Source organism: Schistocerca nitens, chromosome 8 (assembly GCF_023898315.1).
Source record: "Schistocerca nitens isolate TAMUIC-IGC-003100 chromosome 8, iqSchNite1.1, whole genome shotgun sequence".
Lineage (NCBI taxonomy): Eukaryota > Metazoa > Arthropoda > Insecta > Orthoptera > Acrididae > Schistocerca > Schistocerca nitens.
Window position 1 is genome coordinate 302,445,982 of NC_064621.1, and position 21,246 is coordinate 302,467,227.

Sequence of the window (21,246 nt, forward strand, 5' to 3'; positions counted from 1 at the left end):
ATGCCGATTTTCATGTCTATCTGGCTAAATCTTTGGCTTATTGCTGTGAGGAAGTTTCAGGAGCAATCAAACCTCGGGACTGCTACAGAAAAGTTTAACCTATGTGAAGATATTCAGTAGGACCTGAAACAACGTCAGAGTCGATAGTCACTTAACGTGTCAGACGCCACGAATTTTTGTGGTGTGGTTTCCTTACATACAAATTTTCCGCACTTCACAGGAATTATCGAGGCTCAAGGGGGTCACAAATGTTACCAGAACAATGGTACCTAAGTTCTTTTCTGGTGAGCATACATTTCATCCAGCAATACTCCTCCGGCCGAGTTTAATTAGTAAACCAAATACTACTCTCATTCTAAAGATTTTATGATAGGTTTCGCTAACACTCAGCATCCTGATAAATATGCGCGAAGAATCCATGCAGAGTGTTCTTTAATGTAAGCTGGCGGATGGAGAACAAAAATAATTACTAGTACTTATTATTTTTCCTTTGCACAATCGTTTAATTGCTGACTAGTAGTGGCACAGGCTGCCGTCCGCTACGCACGATACGGTGGCTTGCGGACTATGCGTGTAGATGTACATGAATTATCAAGGCTCAGGGAGGTGACAAAAGTCATCAGAACAATGGTACGTAGGTTCTTTTCTGGAGAGCAAATAGTTGTCCACAAATACTCCTCTATCCGAGTTCATTTAGTAAATCAAATACTATTCTCATTCTAAGGTTTTATGTTAGGTTTTGCTAACCGCCAGTATCCTAAGATACATTCACGAGGAATCCATGCAGAGTGATATTTATTGGAAGTTGGTGGATGGAGGGCAAAAAAAATTATCCGTACTTCTTGTTTTTCCTTTGTACCATCTTTTAACTGTTGATCAATCTGTGTTGCAGGCAAGGGTGAGGGAATTTTCGACCGCATGTTCCACACAATTCCCAACATCACCACAGATGGCAGCAATGGCGACGTGGCGTGTGACTCCTACCACAAGTACGAGATAGACATACAGCTCGCCAAGGATATGAACGTGAGTGTTGTTCGTAGTTGTGTTAATCTTACGACAGAGTGGTGATTCTCTTCAAAACTATGAACTATTTTAATGCTTAGTGTGATTTTTGATTCATTATTTAGTGACACAAAACGACAGCGCCGCAGCTTCGGGATTCGTAGCAATCTGTCAACTGACGAGGCTTGTAGTGCGCAGCTTGAAATATCCACACTGATTTCAGTTTTCTAGATAAACTGAAAATTAAGAACATTATTCACGTGATAGCTTTCGGTAAAAGTTGACTGACTAATTACATTACTTGCTACGGCATGACCGACACCTGCTAAGGAACAACTGCCAATTGCTATGGTACAACCGCAGACGATAGATACCACAGACTGCGCATGACGTCATTTTACTGAAACCGACATCTAAGTCACGTGACTCCGGGCACGAATCCAAGCATGCCATTATGCATTTATAGAGCACAATTTATGACATTTTTGTTACAGATCAAATGTTGTGTTTTCTATTACATGCAGAAGTAAATACCTTCACATATGCTCAGAGTATACAGACAGTTGTTCTTTAGCCTAAAGATTAGGTAAAGTAACGAAAATCCCAGTTGTGTAAGTGAATTACTTTAAAATACTTGAGGAGGTATTTCCATAATTTGAAAGTTAATATGGATATGGGACTTAACATCTGAGGTCATCAGTCCCCTAGAACTTAGAACTACTTAAACCTAACTAACATAAGACATTACACACATCCATACCGAGGCAGGATTCGAACCTGCGACCGTAGCAGCCGCATGGTTACGGACTGAAGCGCCTGGAACCGCTCGACCACAGCGACTGGCATTGATGTTGGTCCTTGGATGTAAAACTTCGTGAATGACTAACATTTTGAGACGACATATCATTAATATCTAGCTCGATAAACCAGTATAATCAACGTTTTGTAGTATACGAGGGTTGTCCAGAAACAAAGTTCCGATCGATCTCTAAATGGAAACCACAGTGAAAATCAGAAACATTTTATATGCAAGAGTTAGCTACACTTACCAGACACTTCTCTACATAGTCGCCACTCCGACTTAGACATTTTTCAGAGCGTTATATCAAATTTCCAACACCATCGTCATAGAAGGCAGCTGCCTGTGGTTTCTGATAATTCTCTACGCTGGTCTATGGCGCGTAGCCTGCGCCCAAGTGTTGTCTTCCTATCCAGCGTTTAATGCGAACAGAGATAATACTAAGGACGAGCCAGTTAGGGCTGTGTTGTGGGTAATCGAACACTTCCCATCGAAGAGGCTGCAGCAGCGTCTTCACTGTCCCTGCAGAGTGCAGCTGAGAACTGCCATGAAGAAGGAAGTGCATGGCAGTTGTGTTAGGTGGGCTGTATGCATTAAGGGGAAGCCTCTCAGCGGGCACCCCTACTTGGCGGGAGACATCGTTGTTCTAGGCCCCTTTACTCGCTCATAGTGCGCTCACAACTGAAAAGATCGTCTTGGTGCAAACGACAGTCATACTAGAGACACTACCCAACACATCTGTGCAAAACTTCATTGGGTTTTCACTGTGGTGTCCATTTCGCGCCCGATCGGAACTTACTTTCTGGACAACCCCCATGTTACGCTTCTTATCTTAAAATCGTTTCAGTATCTGTACTGTATTAAGAAAACGTCAGAAAATACTTGTGCTTATTTTGTGTAAATACCTGACATTACGCACATAAACGAATTTCCTTTCTTACAAAAGCTTACTCAAACATTTCACACATATTCTTGTGGAATCGTTAGAAAACTAATGCTGAGTTCGAAATTGTTATTTTGTCTTGCACATCTATGGAAGCAGAGAACTACAGAATTCAAGTGCAGAAAAAAGTATTCACTAAAGAACAGTGATTCTGTCGCTTGTTAGAAGAGCTGTCAATACATGTCAACTTGACTCCATGTAAAAACGATAACCACAGCATTATTATCAGGAATTTCGGGTAAACTCGCTTACCTGCACTACTATATGTGTAAGGGTAGTACTACAGTTCGTTGAATTGTCAAATGCAATGCTTGATTTCAGCTATAAATGGGAGAAACTGTGACTGTCAGCTCCACTTCACACGGCGTGTAATGGCAGCATCGGCTTTCTGCCCCGAGTCGCGTGACTTAGATAATGGTTTCAAGCGTTAACACGGCAGAGAACGGGACATGTGCGGTCTATGTTATTTATGGACTAAGAGCACAACCGGCAAATGCTGCGGAACGCCCAGCCAACAACAGTAGAAGGAAATGCAGAGGGCGGGACGTATTAACTGCTGCGAATCCTGAGCACGAACGCTCTATATGCATTCGACAGTTCATGCAGCTCAGTGTCTGACGAAGGTTGTTGTGGAACCGATAAGCGCGATATTCCACGTGGTACGGCAGCACGTCTTCAAGACATCATCTAAGTGCCTACGATCGTGGACGAGAAGTTGGAATGCTAGAAGCCGGTCAAAGTGTCAAAGGCCACTGAAGATGAAGATGCTGTGCGAAAGTATGCTGTGGTTGTAGCCGGACCACCACACCACAAGAGGATCGATACGTTGCCCCATGGGGAAAATGAACAGATGTCTCACTCTTAGGCAAATCACTGCAGACCCAGCAGCTACTACCGGTACCCGCGTCTCTATGAATGGAATCTTTTTGAATGCAACCGACTTCAGTCATGCCATCGTCGAGGAAGAGGTCGTTGGTACAGGGAACATGTTGATTGGGTCAGAAAAAGTGGTCCGGTGTGATATTCTCCGACGAATCCTGCTTTACTATGACAAATGACTCTGGCCACTGGTTAGTGTGGAGAGAGAGGGAAACAAGTAACACACCACACAATGTTCATGAACGTCATAGGCACGGCCTGGGCGTTATGGTGTGGGGAGGCAATATGCACAACGGCCGAACACCGCTGCATATCCTTGTGCGGGGTAGTCTTACAGGACAGCTGTAAAGCGCGGCGATTGTTCCAGATCATGTCCGTCTGCGCAGGGATGCAGCAGGTCCCGACTTGCTCTTTGTCGGTGACAACGCCAGCCCACACAAGACCGTCGAGGTGTCTGATGCACTGGAAAATAAAAATATTGAACTTATGGATTGGCCTGCGTACTTTCGGGATCTAAAAATCTATAGCACATGCCTGGGATGCTCTGGCATTATGTTTCTCAACAGACACCACCTCCCCGAACCGGGAAAGAACCGAAAACCTCCTTGAGAAAGGAATGGCATAATATCCCCCAAGGACTCCTCACTAGCTCTGTAGCCATCATGAGTAACAGATGCAAAATGTGTATTATTGCCCAAGGACGACATATTCCTTACTGAGAGTCCGATATCGACCTTTATGTTGGCCGTGTGACCTGTATCAAACATGAACATTATTTATGCCTGTTATCCTGCATTCCCATGTCGTGAAGACTGTACCATTTTTCGTTATGAATATGCCACTCCATCTCTTTCACGTAAGTACTGTGTTTCATGTCGTCCATCATTGCCCGTGATTATTCCAGTCCACTTGTTCCTTAGAAACTGCCAAGAAATATATCTGTCGTACTAAATGGAAAAACATGTGACTAATTATGACGCCAGCATGATGTAACCATTAACCAAGGAAGAAAAAAAGGTCAGTTTCTGTATTACATAACGACTAATACATGTAATACGTTTCACCATCAAATTCTCTGACTACATTATCTTCCACTACGGTTGCTTTGCTACGTATAATTTGATGAACGTAGCATTTCGCTCTAATACTGTTCCTAAGCTACAAGTCTGCCATTCCATGCCATACCCTTTTGTCCAGTAAGTACACTTAGGCTAGCAGAAGTGTCACAGAACCACAAGATGAGTAATCAGAGAGCAAGGGTTCAACAGCACCGATCGTACAGCTCAGTTGACGGCAAAGAGTCCTCACCAGGGACAATGACACAAGTTTAAATAAATAATAGTTCCAGAATTTTAGGAAAGTGCTGTTTTTGTTGAAAATTTTGGCGTATTCTGCCAGGCGCAAATGGAGAACTTGGTTAAATAACTTGTTATTTAAATGAATAGTTTAGAAAATGAGTTGTTCTAGAATAGTTGAACTAGACCTCACTTAATGGAGATGAAGGAATAAAAAGTTATGAAGGTATTTCTACAAAAGGTTCGAAATTCTGAATCATAAAAGGATATACTTAACCGTTTAAAGATTCGTTTAAAGAAATTTATTCCATACTAACGTAACTCGCTTACATCATTTAATCATTAATCGTCGTTTGACTCTCAGAGGAATAGAGGCAACAGTACATTTGTAAGTAGTAGTTGCCCGTGTGCTCGGCGGTCCTATAATGAAACTGGCCCGTCTGGCATATTATTTTCTTAACATTTCGGCTGTTGGGTGTCGATTGCGTTTATTTTATTTATTTATGTATTTAGATTTTCTGGCCAGTTCGTCGTCTTAGTCATCCCCACAGACATTCAAGCATTCCTTCTTAATTTCTCTATATAAACAGGGGAACCAGTATCTAAAATAGAGCTCTATACGACTCTAATTAATATTATTATCATCGTTACGATAACAATAATATTATCAATAGTAGAAATAATAATAATAATAATAATAATGAATATAATAAAGAGTCTAAAATGAGGGCTACATGAAAAATAGGCGAAAATACCTTTTTAATGTCGCAGAAGTTATATCAGCCTGCACATTGGCTACAACAATCCCCATTGGAAAATAGGATGAGAATCAGGTGCTTTAATTGATGGCATAGTCACAGAATAGCGACAAAGGAAGAGGAAAGCTGAAGCAGGAGGAATGGTGAAGGAAAGAAAACGAGAAATAATGAGAATTTCATAGGAAAAAGGAGGAGCGAGGGGAATAATCAATGTGGGACATGGAATGTAAGATAAAATTGCACTGGTCTACAAAAAGAAGGCCTCTTAGGTATGTCGAGAGCGAATCTATATTAGTAATAACAAAATGAAATAAAGTTAACATATCATCAATCTGAGGATTGGTTTGAACACTAAAACACTTTACTAGGCGTGATGGTATGCCGTTACCTTCCTCCGATCTTCGAAATTACTTAAACAGACAGATAATAGAAGTAAAAACTTAAATTTCGTTTTGACTGCAGTATGGTTTTGGATCATAAGTAGGCTACTGTCCAGCTCCACATGCCTCTCCAAACGGCATCCTCTGATGTAATTGGCAGAGGAAGACACGGCGGTCAGTCGGTCTCGATTCGGACGTCTACGGACAGAACGAGAAACTTAACTTTTACCTTACTGGACAGTTTGTCCTAGAAATAGAAAGGGAATGGCTCAGAGACTATTTTAGTGTTATAGTAGGATACAAGCAGGTGTTTGGATTCTGCAAAAGTAAGCCACCGCTGAAGTTCGATAATGATGAGTAGGGACAACGTCAAACGTGAGCCGACTCTGAGAGCGATATTTTTGTGCCGCAGGTGGACGCATACCGCTTCTCCATATCGTGGCCCAGGGTTCTCCCCACTGGAGACGTCAACAACATCAATCCGGAGGGAATCGACTACTACAACAAGGTCATCGACGGCTTGATCGCCAACGGCATCACTCCAGTGGTAAGAGCAACCTCAGACATCCGGCTTCTGTTCCTTGACATTAGATTACTAATCAAAAGTGACGTCACACGGTGGTGTATATGTTTGTTGCAGGTGACGATGTTCCACTGGGACTTGCCGCAGACATTACAAGACATTGGAGGGTGGCCCAACCCCAGGCTGGCGGACTACTTTGTCGAGTACGCCAGAGTGCTCTACGACAACTATGGCGACAGGGTAAGCGACGAAAGAGTGTTCTGGTGTTACAAAAATGACGTACAACTATACATGTATCTTCTTATTCAATATTACGCTGGAATTAACAACTGCAATATAGGGAAAAAGGCATTTCCATCAATAGTTAGTCGCTCGAGACTAAAAATATGTAGCTTAATAGAAACGACGCTGTCTTAACATAGACAGACCAGTAGCATAAAAAAAACTACGAGAGTTCTATTCCGATAAAGTAGATGTATTGAAACTAGCAACCGTGATAGTACGTAAGAACACAGTCTTATCATGAGTTAACGGCTAAATGTACTTCTGACTGCAAAAATGATCTTCAGTTTCGTTAATCGTGTCGTGATCAATTTCGGAGCTAGCAGCAACATTCCCAGATGAAGCTGTTCACATCAACAAAATTTTAATGCAGTACAACATTGGGCCACTGTTTTTACTTCCAACTGTCCCCAGAAAACAATTCATGTGTTCGGGGAGCAGTCGCTGTTGCTTCTTCATTTAATGCTTATAGCGTTTTCCTTTATGCCACTCGGAATTAAGATCACAGTGACGAAGTAACTTCATCAGACCTAAACTAACTCGAAAAGCAACGCTAAATATTCCATACACACCACTAGGTGCACGCTATAGACAGGTGCCCACAGTGATGCTATCGGCTGGAATGTCACATAGTACAACGCTGCTTATTACTGTATACTGGCCCGCCACCCGCCCTCTCACGTGCACACTACTGAAATAATGTGGTGCCTGGCTTTCTGGTTTCGTCGTCTAGTCGTATCTGATCTTCGTCCCATCTGCAGATGGCATCATCTCATAGTTTACACTCACTAGCGTGTCTTTTGTGGCGTTACTCAACCAATTGTTGCTTGTAGGTATCAGACATTTATTGGTCTACCACACAATTAGCATCAGGTGAGATCCAATGAATTATAATAAACAAACATAGAATGTGATCTATAATCATGTTTAATGAACGAACCACATGTGAGCAGGTGAAGTGGTGGCAAACATTCAACGAGCCGGCCAGTTTTGTCATGGGCTACTCTGGAGGCTTCACGATCGCCCCGGGCATCAACTCGTCAGGCGTGGGAGACTACATGGCGGCCTACACCCTGCTCATGGCACACGCCGGCGCCTACCGCCTCTACGACGAGAAGTATCGAGAGACCCAGAAAGGTAAAAGGTGGCTCTGTTGACGAGGAGAGAAGCAAATGTGAGCTTGTGTATTCGAACTTGATTGTCCGGATTAGGGGAACCGATAAAAATGGCTCTGAGCACTATGGGACTCAACTGCTGAGGTCATTAGTCCCCTAGAACTTAGAACTAGTTAAACCTAACTAACCTAAGGACATCACAAACATCCATGCCCGAGGCAGGATGGGGAACCGATAAATGAAGTCCTGAATCATTTTGAGGAGTTTATTGGAACCTTTCTCATTTCACGCAAGCCATATAGCGACTGACCTCGAAAGGTGAGGCCTATAAGTTTTTTCGGGTAGATCTCCCATTTACGTAAGCACCTTATTGTACAACGCTTACCGGAGAGTACATTTGCCTGTCCCTATTCTATTCTATTTACAAACGTGCCGAGTGGAAAATGACTTTCTGTGGGCACCCATACTCTCCTATCTTCCTCTGACGATCGCTGTGAAAGACAAAATAGCATTATTGTACAGTCACCTTCAATAACCAGCGTTACCGAATATAGTACTGTTAAAGAGGAATAGTAAGATTATCTCCCAGTAAACAATTGAATCTCATGTTAATACTCCATTCCAATTTTTAAATTTTTTTGTATTCCCTCTTTCTTTTTAAAGGAAACCCAAGAGTGCTTTCCTGAATTTGATCTTCTGCAGAACATAATCTAATAATCGCTGGTGTTAGGGGACAATCTAGCTCAAGATATAAGACAAAATCCACCGAGTTTAGATGTTAACACGATGCTGAAGGCAACTAACGTTCGAATTCCAGATCACGTAAAGAGTCGTGTAGATCTGTTAAAAGTGTAATTTGTAATCTTAGGTATTAGTTCGAATTCTGTACATTCTGCCGAACTCACTATCTGTAGAATAAAGACGCTACTTTTAACATTAATTACAGTTGATTGGTTCGAATTTTGTACATTCTACCGAACTCAGTATTTGTAGAATAAAGACTCATCTTTTTAACATTAGTCACTTCTGCAGTGCAAATTCATTGTGCCACGGATCGTTGCAAGTCGTTAACCCATCTTCTGTTTATACATTCGTTCTGATGTCACTAAAGTGTGGCGTGCTAATAACCAGTGATCATAGACATCAACATTAATATCCGAAATGTGGCGGTAGTAAAGCAATAGTAGAAAACTAAAAGGTAAAAAAAAAACGTAGTTAGAAGGGGCTGGGAATTATTGCTGCCGGCCGGTGTGGTCGAGCGGTTCTAGGCGCTACAGGCTGGAACCGCGCGACCGCTACGGTCACAGGTTCGAATCCTCCCTCGGGCATGGATGTGTGTGATGTCCTTAGGTTAATTAGGTTTAAGTAGTTCTAAGTTCTAGGGGACTGATGACCTCAGCAGTTAAGTCCCATAGCGCTCAGAGCCATTTGAACCATTTTTTTTTTTTGAATTGTTGCTTTTTACATAATTAAAATTAGTATTCCTGAAGCTTAGTTGCTCTGATTTTATAGTACATTACCATAATAAGGAACAGAAAAAAATTGCCTCCACAAGCGTAATTTACAATTACCTATTACATCATCACAATGGCATTATTCCATTAGATTTTTCGGACACAGCGACTCGTAATTATTTCTCTTAAAAACTTAGGGATTTTCCTTTCACATGACACACAATCTCAGTACAAAATCCTGTTCCGAGCGCCACACTGTTCAACTAGGTAACAATTCAATAATATATACTTGAGTATACCTGATGATTGAATATGCAAGTTCTGTACGAAAAATCGAGTTAACTAGTAAGCTAGACACAGCATAGAGATTTCACATCACATTAATAGTTACAGATGATGACACGTGTTATTTGATTCGCCCCAACGGAATTCACAAATTTTTGATCCGCACAATTCGTATAACTGAGAATCGATGTGACACTATGGGTCTGATGATGATGATAACTAGTGATTTAGGCCGCTAAAAGATCATCAGCTCCCAACTTTAGGCCTCTGGTAAATAACTTCAGCGAACTTTAACGTGAAAATGCTCTTCGAGTTTTCGAGAAGTTTCTGAATAACTTTCAAATCATCTATGACTCCTTCTGAAGAAGTTAGGATTATGATATCCATTTACTTGAGTTATGTATATTTCATTCATAACAGTTTCCTATCTTTCGAGACTGTCAGGCATGGTACCAATTCTTTCTGTTTACATCGTTCTACTTAAACTTTATCCAACTGTTAGTGCCTAGTGTATTATTTCCCTTAGCTATCGTACAGAATGTACGAGTATGACTGGCATGTACCTCTCTTATCGCAGGAAAGGTCGGTATCACAATTAACAACATGTGGTACGAACCTGCCTCCGATTCTGCAGCAGACATAGAGGCAGCAGAACGCAAGATGCAGTTCTACGTAAGTACCAGGAATTCTTATAAACTTTCTTCCCAACAGCACTGCAGCGCTGTATTACAATAAGGATGTTTACTTTGCTTCAGACGGAGGAAGAAGGCTCTGACTAGCACGATACTTTAATATCAACTCATCCAAGGTTAATACAACCTAAATCTGTAGAGCTGTTTCTTAAGCTTTTCTTTCATTACGAGACAATGCGCTAAGGACTGTTCTTGTGTCTTATATCTCTAATAATAACAAGACAAAATTTTGTCATCAGGATTAGTCAACATATACTATTAAAGATGGAATGTAACTCACTGAATGACTTTATTGGCGTTGTTTACAGTCTTTATATGCATGAATTAACATGCATAACAAAGCTACACTCTTACGATGTACCACGAAGGAGATAGGTAGATGTCAGTTACATGTACATACACACAAATAATTACTATTTCAGACAAATTGGATCATTTATTCAAGACCAAGAGCTTCACAAATTGAAAATGTAATCATTTGTTTTTCTGTACACTTAATCACATCTACCGATTTCCATTCCATTTAGATCGTACCTACCTGTACGTCGTTTCTTTCCTAGAGTGTAAATATGTCTTTTGATCACTTATGTGAGCCATTGTATCAGTATAATACAGCTAGATTCTACAAATACACAGAACATTTTGCGATTTTTTGCCTCCATTTAAAAAATGACATCGATCTTTTCAGAACATAATTGGTTATTTCCAACACAATACGAAGGTTTCGTGCAACCTAATTCAGCTACTTACCGATATTGCCTCTTATCACTATTTCATATAACAGGAATATTAGAGATTTCAGGTTCGTAAATTGACTAATCTCTGCTGGGATGATCCAAACATTGAACAAAAAGGATAGGAGTATTGCGGTTTATCACCCCGTCGACGAGAGGTAATTTATGACAAAGCACAAGCTCGGGAAGGGGATGTATTGGGTACGATATCTGAAGGATCGTTTTCAATGGATCCAGCCCTCTATTTGCCTCAGTCAGTTCAGTTAAAAAGGAAAAAACATCAATGTGGATGAAAAATACAGTTTGTGTGTATAAAATGTAGCACCTAAATGGAATTTTGAACTACAGTACTGCCGAATGCAAGTACAGTTTCTCAACTACTGCACCACCATCATCACCACAGTGTTTCTCAATGTAATTTACAGTTCTAGAAATTTATAAAGACAAATGCTTTTATACATGAAGCGAATGTTTACTACAGAGGCTACAAACCGGAAGTAGAAATTGTTGAAATTACAATAAAGCGCAATTCACATGTTGTCATAATGTTGAGCATTAACTATGGTACAAATGTTGCCAACAACGAATGCAGACCTCAGCTATGCTATAAATCAGTCTGTTACCACAACCTTCATTTATTATCTATGCCATAAACTTCATAGTGGTTCGTAAAGTATAGAAGCAGATGTATATTTTTGAACATCTGTTGGCTTCGCCTAGTAACAAATAAATTATCTCTTTCAATCCTGACCTAAGTATCTAGCTACCCTCTGGATCAGCGTTCACCAAAATGAAATGCTCCTCTGTACGTCAGGTCCTGACCGCAGTTTAGAGAAGTCACACACAATATAAAATATCTATGTCACAAAGTGTCTGAAGATCAGGAGCGAAATAAAAGTCTGTGCAGTTACGGAGGACTGAAACAGCATACCACCTTCAACAGGATTTATGCTTAGTGGGACACCGTGGTATTCAAAACAATCTTCAGATTAATGACTATCTTACGTTTTACTTTCTACAGTGAATGTCCGACTGGGAACCTATTACATAACCAGAGTCTGCCAGCCGCTCGATCACTGAGAATTCCAGAAGAGTCCAGCAATACAGAAACTGTCGCAAGTAATTCCAATTGGTAAGTTCTGCAGGCGAGCAGCTTGCTAGAAGGGATCTAATATAAGTGACCAGGGATCTTCTGCTGTTGCCTTAATTTGGAGCACGTCACAATTGGACACGCTGATGTTGTCAAGAATAGCTCATGGTGTGGTAGACAAGTGTCATTGCAAGGGCAGGCTGTCCTTCGGTAGGTTAATACTCACAGGCGCTTGAGCATCTCCTAGGTTCCAAATCGATAGCGCTACTTGGCACTTAATTATCCTCACTACTTCTTCCAAGAATAAAAAGAAATGCCATATATTTTGCCAAAATTATTTTTTACACTACATATAGATGCAACCATTTAATTATGCAGATTTAAGACAGTATATGTGGAGGAATTACTAGCTTAAGATACTGCACTTTGAAAACTGCCTTCAGCTAATGAATTTATGTTCCAGTCTGGCCTGTACAGTCACCCGATTTTCACGGCCGAGGGAGACTGGCCTGAGGTGGTGAAGCAGAGGATTGCGGCAAACAGTAAGGCTGCGGGCTACCCCAGGTCTCGACTCGTGGAGCTCACACCGGAGGAGGTGGAATACATCAGGGGTGAGTAAACAATACCCATCACAGCATCTACTGTTAGCGTGGCCTGATGGGCTTGTACCAGCTTGAATATCATCCATTATACTGAGCTATTCGTAAGTGGTTCAAGGGTTCCAGATGACCACTACTTGAAAGCTTCCATAGACATATATAAAAGTTGGTTTTCAGTGATGTAGCCGCATTTCATGTATCTGGAAAGGTGAATTGTCGAAATATACATTTATTTGGCACAGAAAATCCATAAAAAATTGTAGAACACTTTCATGATTCACTTAAAGTTAACTTCTTTCGTGCCATGTCCTCTTTAAAAGTTTTAAGGACCATTTTTCTTTACAGAGAACATTCTGACAGGTTTTGTGTACCTGATCATGCTGCGGCAATGGCTTATTCCGTACAATTACAGCAAGACAGTGGAGATTTCATTTCGCAACATAACGGTGTTCCACTATACTTTTTCAGACGTTCATGGTTACCTCAGTATCCAACTGTTTCAGCGTTGGTTTGGACGTGATACCCATCACAATGCTCCTCTTCTTTAGTGGTCCCTATAATCAGCTGCCTTATGTCTATGTCATTTCTTATTGTGGGGTTATATAAAAAATAGTCTCTGCCTCTACCATCACTAAACCTGAGTAAGTGACAAGGAAGGATCATTAGTGCAGTCACTGATATTGACCACAACATTTTGAGATGTATATGGTAAGAGTTTGCCTAAAGTATTTATGTTTGCCACATAGCAAGTAATGCTTATACTGAGCACCTGTAACATAAATTCAAAACTTGGAGACATGCTCTAGGCAGTGGTTTGTGTCTGTTTTTGCGTGCCTTACAGTTTCCGTGCAGTCTTCTTGTGAAACTCCAGAGATACTTATGATTAATCCTGTCCGAACGCCACGCACAAATCACTCTCCCACAACGTAGGGACCATGCTACTTACACTCGTGGAATACTTCATCTTTTTTATTCCTTGCTCTTTTCCCTCAAACAGGAAAGTCTCTCATAGTGGAACAGTACATTGTCTCGAAAAGAGAAGTTAGGGAGCAGTCTTACCCAAACCGAAATTTCTATCTTGATGTTGCTCTCGTGCACTTAGGAAATATTGAAAAATTTTTCTTCAATTTGTTTAGAGTACTCCACTGTTTCAACTTATTTTACCGGGACAGATTTTTCTCATATAAATGTTGTGGATAAGGAATTACGTATACTAGATTATCATCATGTTATGCTTGGCAAAATATCAAACTGGAAATTAGACCACAGAGAAAAGTATACTTTTGGGCGACATGAAGCGATAGTAGTATCTTTGGCTTCGCTGTTAATGAGGCACTACTGGATTCAGTTATGTCATACAAATATCAGAAAATGAAAAGTTAAAGAGGCATGAAGTGACTAATCATGTAGGTACAATTTGGGTAACTTGAGCTGCATACTTTGATTCACTGATATTGCTGATCTTCTATGACCTATCACTTTCAGAATGCCTTAACATTAAGTACATACAAAGAAGCGTGGAGTGAACGGTCACAGCTTAATTTTACGTGCGTGTGAATATAACAGAAATAATGAAAAATCTCAGCTTACAGAATCTCACAGCAAAACGGCTAATTTCTGGCGGAGTTACCAGGGCACAATCAAGAAACAGGCATCAGACTTGGAAGTAACATTCTCGTAGATTCGACGCGTATAAAAATCAGACATACACTGAAGCGCCAAAGAAACTAGTGTAGGCATGCGTGTTCAAATACAGAGAGATGTAAACAGGGACAATACGGCGCTGCGGTCGGCAACGCCTGTATAAGACAACAAGTGTCCAGCGCAGTTGTTAGATCGGTTACTGCTGCTACAATGACAGGTTATCGAGATGTGTGTTTGAACGTGATGTTACAGTCGGCGCACGAGTGATGGGCACAGCATCTCCGAGGTAGCGATAAAGTGGGGATTTTTCCGTACGACCATTTCACGAGTGTACCGTCAATATCAGGAATCCGGTAAAATATCAAATCTCCGACATCACTGGGGCCCGAAAAAGATCCTGCATGAACGCGACCAACGAGGACTGAACAGAATCGTTCAGCGTGATAGAAATGCAACCCTTCCGCAAACTGATGCAGATTTCAGTTGTGGGTCATCAACAAGTGTCAGCATGCGAACCATTCAACGAAACATCATCGACACGGGCTATCGGAGCCGAAGTCCCACTCGTGTAACCTTGATGACTGTACGACACAAAACCTTACGCCTCGCTTGAGTCCGTCAACACTGACATTGGGCTCTTGATGACTGGAAACATGTTGCCTGGTCGGACTAGTCTTGTTTCAAATTGTATCGAGCGGATGGACGTGTACGGGCATGGAGCCAAACTCTTGAATCCATGGACCCTGCACGTCAGAAGGGGACTGTTCAAGCTGGTAGAGGCTCTGTAATGGTGTGGGGCATATGCAGTTGGAATGATATAGGGCCCCTGATACGCCTAGATACGACTCTGGTAGGTGAGACGTACGTAAGCATACTGTCCGATCACCTGCATCCTTTCATGTCCATTGCGATTTCCCACGGACTTGTGCAATTCCAGCAAGACAATGAGACATCCCACACGTCCAAAATTGTTACAGAGTGGCTCCAGGAACACTCTTCTGAATTTTAACACTTCTGGTTACCACAAAACTTATCAAACAGGAACATTATTGAGTATATGCCTTGCAAGTGGTGTCCAGATGGTTCAAATGGCTCTGAGCACTATGCGACTTAACTTCTGAGGTCATCAGTCGCCTAGAACTTAGAACTAATTAAACCTAACGAACCTAAGGACATCACACACATCCATGCCCGAGGCAGGATTCGAACCTGCGACCGTAGCAGTCGCGCGGTTCCAGACTGCAGCGCCTAGAACCGCTCAGCCACTCCGGCCGGCAGTGGTGTCCAGAAGAGATCTCCACTCCCTCGTCGTCTTACGGATTTATGGACAGATCTGCAGGATTCTTGGTGTCATTTCCCTTCAGCGTTACTTCAGACACAGAAATTAGTCCAGTCCATGCCAGGACGTGTCGCGGCACTTCTGCGTGCTCGCGGGAGCCCTACGCGATATTAAGCAGGTGTACCAGTTTCTCTGGCTCTTCAGTGTATATCAGGTGGCAGACTAGTGTACAAGCAATCACTCTCCCAATGCTCCATCCGAATATGGAACGAAAAGAAACTTTTGTACATTTCAGAAAAGAAACTGGCGTTCCTGTGCGCTATACAGCTATCATGACAGTCTCGATGCACATTACATGTTCTCTACGAGTACCAGTCCAATACTACCGATTATCTTCTTGAACTGATAGCGAGTTTATCATATTTGTAATAGTTATGCGTCGCTTTTAACGTCTTACCCTACAAGACACAAATGCGTACCTTTATCCGGTATAATAACTAGAAATAAACCACACCACTTCAAAGACATACATATTACCATGTCTATGTCAATATTCCAGAATTACACCATTCTACCACTCTGATTCCATTTCGATATCATAGAATATCCTTTTGTTTTGTTTTCATTATTTCGCAATTTTTGCTATGAACCCGTTTTCAAATGTTTCTGAACCTACAGCCCATAAAAATGGTAAAAACGAAGATGTTCAAACACACTGGGCAACATATGGTGACAGTTGAAATTAGCTTCGCAATAGAAACTGCACAGGAATGAAAATAAGATAAAAAGGTATTTTAATCGATTTAATGGCACCGAGTGTAGTGAACTTACCTTTCAGACTTTTTGGTGCCAGCGAATCTTGATGCGACTCAATATTTAGCGTTTTCCATCGTTGAGAGAAAAGTCTGTTAGCTTGTGCAACTTATAAAGTATTGACTGCGGTCTGTTTGTTGCACAGTTAAACAAAGAAACTTCTGTATTTCTACAAATGTTGTATCAGGTATTAAGTACGGACCGCACTGTTCCAGGCACGTCTGACTTCTACGGACTGAACCACTACACGGCCTACCCAGTCTCAGACGGCTCCAGCGGCTACGACCCCTCCATGGACTACGACGCGGGCGTCGTTCTCGGGGAATACACGGACGCACCGCAGGCGGCTTCCAGCTGGCTCAGGGTTCGTGGCATCGCTGTTCATAGAGTCACTCATATCTATCTGTCTTGGACACTGTGCCTCTGTTCTGTGATACATTTGCTGAAACTGAACGAGGGACTTGGAGGAGACTATACCCGAAGTCCTCGGCTATTTCTTGCATACAGAGTTTTCAAAACTAGACTGACAAACTTCGGAGGCAAGTTCCTTACACCAATGCGAGAGACAAGTTCATATGAACATATGTCCGAAAATCTTTGCTTTCGAGTTGACGTTCAGTGACTTCCCAGGTATAACCTAACACCCTCACTTAGCTATGCATCCATTTGACTAGTTGCATTCTAGATAGCGTTGCGTTGCCAGCGAGACTTGTTTGCATTCGTCATTTGCCTGTCTTCAACGCGTCCATTGTGTATAATTACGACAGGTAGCGCTTTGTCTAACAACTGGAAGGCCTCAGACACGGCCAACAGATTCGGCTCAGATTTGGCAGGTCGCTTGGTTACAACCTAAAACGAAGGACTCTAAGATATTTTGGGTCAACACCCTCGCAATTTTGATAAAATCACCCCTAAAGGTTATGACTAGCAATCGACTCAAAATTGACGGGATCGATACATAATTGTAAATAGAGCATTTTTCATCATCAGGTATGGTGGCCGAAAACGCAAACTTTTCCAGAAATCGAGGAAAGAAACTTTTACAACTGCCGCTTCTGTACCCACATGGTAAACGCTATTCGTCGACAGCGCTGATAGTGCAACGGCCAAGGTAACTGGTTGGGAATCGAAAATCCCGGGTTCGAATCTCGAAGAAACCTAGCGGATGTTATTCTTTTCGTTTGTATTTTTCCTTATCTCAATTGATAGAGATGGGAGTGTGAATTATTATTATCATTCCTTTTTGATTTACTGACCTTATTAACCCTCCTATTGCTATGAATTGAGATGTGGAAAAATACGAACGAAAAGACGAACATCCGATAAGTTTCTTAGAGATTCGAACCCGGGTTCTCCGAATCCCACGCAGTTACCTTTTTTATCCCATTTTGTTCCACATTGTTCGTTGAATTTGTTTGGTGCGGACTTCCGATGGCACCCGTTTAGATTCTACGTTGATCCATTCACTCAGTTTTTTTGTTACGGAGGGTAGCTAACCCCTCTAACCGATCACGCTGAGCTACCGTGCCGGCGTTACCTTGGCCGTTGCGCTATCGGTGATGTCGGCGAAAAGCGTTTACCATGTGGGTACAGAAGTGGCCGTTGTAAAAGTTTCTTACCTCGATTTCTAGAAAAGTATGCGTTTTCGGACCCGGTATCTGATGATGAAAAGTGCTCTATTTACAATTATCTATCGATCCTTCCAATTTTGAGTCGATTGCTCGTCATAATCTTTAGGGGTGATTTTCTTAAAATTGCGGGGGTGTTGGCCCAAAATATCTTAGAGTCATTCGCTTTAGGTTGTACACAAGCGACCTGCCAAATTTGAGCCGAATCGGTTGGCCGTGTCTGAGGCCTTCCCCTTGTAAGAGGGCTCCGTTCACACATGGCAGATTATTCATTTCGTGACCAGACACACATGATTTTTATGCACAGCCACACTAACTGTAATGGAACGAGGCTCACGGCTCTATCAGACGGCGTTTCCCGACCGAAGACAACCGATTCATCCAGCTTTTGGAGCTATGTATCGCCGCGTTGCCGTGATCGGATCCGTAGCACCACAAACTATTGATCGTAAAAGACCACGTGTTGCTCGTACGCCTGGCAAGGAAAAGCACGTCCTACGGGCTATCAAAGAAGAGCCAGTCATCAGCGCAAGATATGTGGCTCAGGAATGTGGTACATCTCCAAATTCAACAAGGGGGATACTTCACGAGCAAGTCAAGTATCCGTACGATTGCCAACGTGTGCAGCCCTTACGCCTACTGATCACCCACAGGGGAAACTTCTCCCAATGGTTTATGGCACGAACTGCCAACCCGTTGTTTGTCTCCGAATTCTTTACTTGTCTCTTAAGTTTTGTTTACAGCAGAAGCAACGTATCGAAGAGGTGAAATAACAAATTTCCACAACCAACACACATAGGTCAATAGCAGTCCTCATGCTACATAATAGGCTAGACATCAACACCAGCGTAATGTGGGCTGGAATACGTTCTCCCAGCATGTCTTACAGGTGCTGTCTACAGGGACTTTATTCATTTATTATGAGTTTGTTTGTTAATGAGCTCCAATTACCTAAATTGTAAAGTTTCATTAACAACTCGAAAACGAATGATGTTTTGAACATATGTTTACGTGGACATTTTTTCATTTATTGGTTTAAGGAACCTAGCTGCAAAGTTTATAAAAGTACTTTGAAACACCCTGTATACCCCAGTTTCTGTCCTTCGTACAGTCTGTATATCCTACAGCTCCCTCTAGTTCCATGGAAGCTACTACTTGACATCTTAGCACATTTGCTATCCTTCTGTCCTTTCTTCTACTCAGTGTTCTCCACATATTCCATTACTCGCGTGTATACCACAGCTCATGATTCACTTCCGTACTACGTCGTACTCCACATATAGATAACCAAAATTTCTTTCCCAGCCTGAGACCTATTTGGATACCAGTGGACTCCTCTTAGCGAAGAATTCCCTCTTTGCCTGTGATAGCTGGCTTCTTGCCTCATTCGAAATCCGTGTGCCTTACAAGATAACACAACTTCTTCCCCACCTCTACCACATGGCCAACATTTTTTTATGATGAGGATATCGCAAGTCACATTTCTGCTACCTGCAGTATTGTATAGCAATTTCACATATTCGGCGATAAAAGACAAGACAAAGGGAACCACCTATACATTTCTACGTTGTCCTTCGTGCCAGCACACTCGGTAAGCTGTCTAATTGCCGCATTATTCTTGCAGAGCACTCCTTGGGCCTTCCGCAAGCTGTTCAACTGGCTCGCCCAGCAGTACCCTGGCTATCCGATCTTCGTCATGGAGAACGGCTGGTCGGACACTGGAGAACTCGAGGACCAGGGCCGAATAGACTACTACAAGGTGAGTATTCTGTCCAGCTCATCTGACGCAATGGACATTGACGGAAATTTCTCCTGTGTCTTTAGAGTAAGATGCCATTTGGATAAATAGAAAATCCAAACTTAGATCAAAGGTTTGGAAAATAGATGAAAACATTGGTGTTGCATAGCATGCACAGAAACACTGTGGGAGCGCCAAGCTCACAAATGTTAGTCAGGAGAAATAAAAAACAAGCACACACATAAAATTGTTGTGTAATCAGTGAACACTTGAAGCTAAGTTCTCTCTACGTTAGAGACACTAAGACTTTGAAAACGTTGTACGACACCGTTGCATCACTGTTAACATGACTGACACACAGTGTTGCATTTGTTCTATCTGTAAACGCGGTTCCGTCATATTTACCACTAATTACATTTCGTAGCTTCTATTTATGAAAATAAAGTTTTCTATCTCTGTAAACAGAACTACTTGGCTGCTATGCTGGAGGCTATTAACGAGGACGGTGTCGACATCATCGGCTACACAGCCTGGAGTCTCCTGGATAACTTTGAGTGGGGCACAGGATTCACGTAAGTAACTCTAGACAAATGTTTTGTTGCCCACAAATGTTCTGGTCAGTACTTCATAGTATGAAGGTCTCATAGTATCTCACTTAGACGGCATAGAAAATTTTTACAGGCCAGGAGTAGATACGCAGTACGAATATCTAGTGCATGACTCTTACATGCACTACTGTTAACTTGATAACTAAAAATATACTGCAATCACAGCCCTAGATATGTCTTCAGTTCATAAGCAGCTTGCTTAAACATTGTACCTTATTTACATTGTACTTTACTTACAGACTGGTTAAATATTATACTTTACTATTTTTTCAGCACCAGATTTGGACTTCACTACGTAGACTTCAGCGATCCAGACCGCAAAAGAACGCCCAAGGCATCCAGCAAGTTTCTTGGACAGATCTTCAAAACGAAAACCCTTCCAGCTTAGTACCTTAAGTAAAATTTGAGAATGGTTGAACTGTAGAAACAATAAAAATTCTGAGTTAATGAAGTGCATCATATTTTTTCTTCTCCATTGTACCCGCATTCTATACTCAACTGAAGGGTGTCTTCATTAGGGGCGTTAAATCTTGTAATATCTCATCAGGTAGAATCGTCTCTTTGCAATAAAGTTGGAAAATGTGTACCAATTCTGGCTCAGAAAGTTCTGACTTAGATCCCCATCACAATTAATTTTCATAAATTTCATCTGCTTTCCGTGAATTCCAGTGCAGTTAATGTTAAACTAAATGCCATCACGGCG

The 21,246-nt window shown here is 41.8% G+C and overlaps 1 protein-coding gene across 1 annotated transcript; it reads left to right on the forward strand.

The window, feature by feature from the left end:
- The first annotated feature begins 403 nt into the window (after window positions 1–403).
- Window positions 404–20,931, forward strand: LOC126199538 (myrosinase 1-like). Its single transcript, XM_049936458.1, has 11 exons — window positions 404–422; window positions 884–1,026; window positions 6,472–6,606; window positions 6,700–6,822; window positions 7,818–8,001; window positions 10,296–10,390; window positions 12,698–12,845; window positions 16,785–16,933; window positions 19,822–19,956; window positions 20,401–20,507; window positions 20,817–20,931. Exons 1-11 carry the CDS (start codon window positions 404–406, stop codon window positions 20,929–20,931), a joined length of 1,353 nt encoding a protein of 450 aa, XP_049792415.1.
- Window positions 20,932–21,246: the final 315 nt, after the last annotated feature.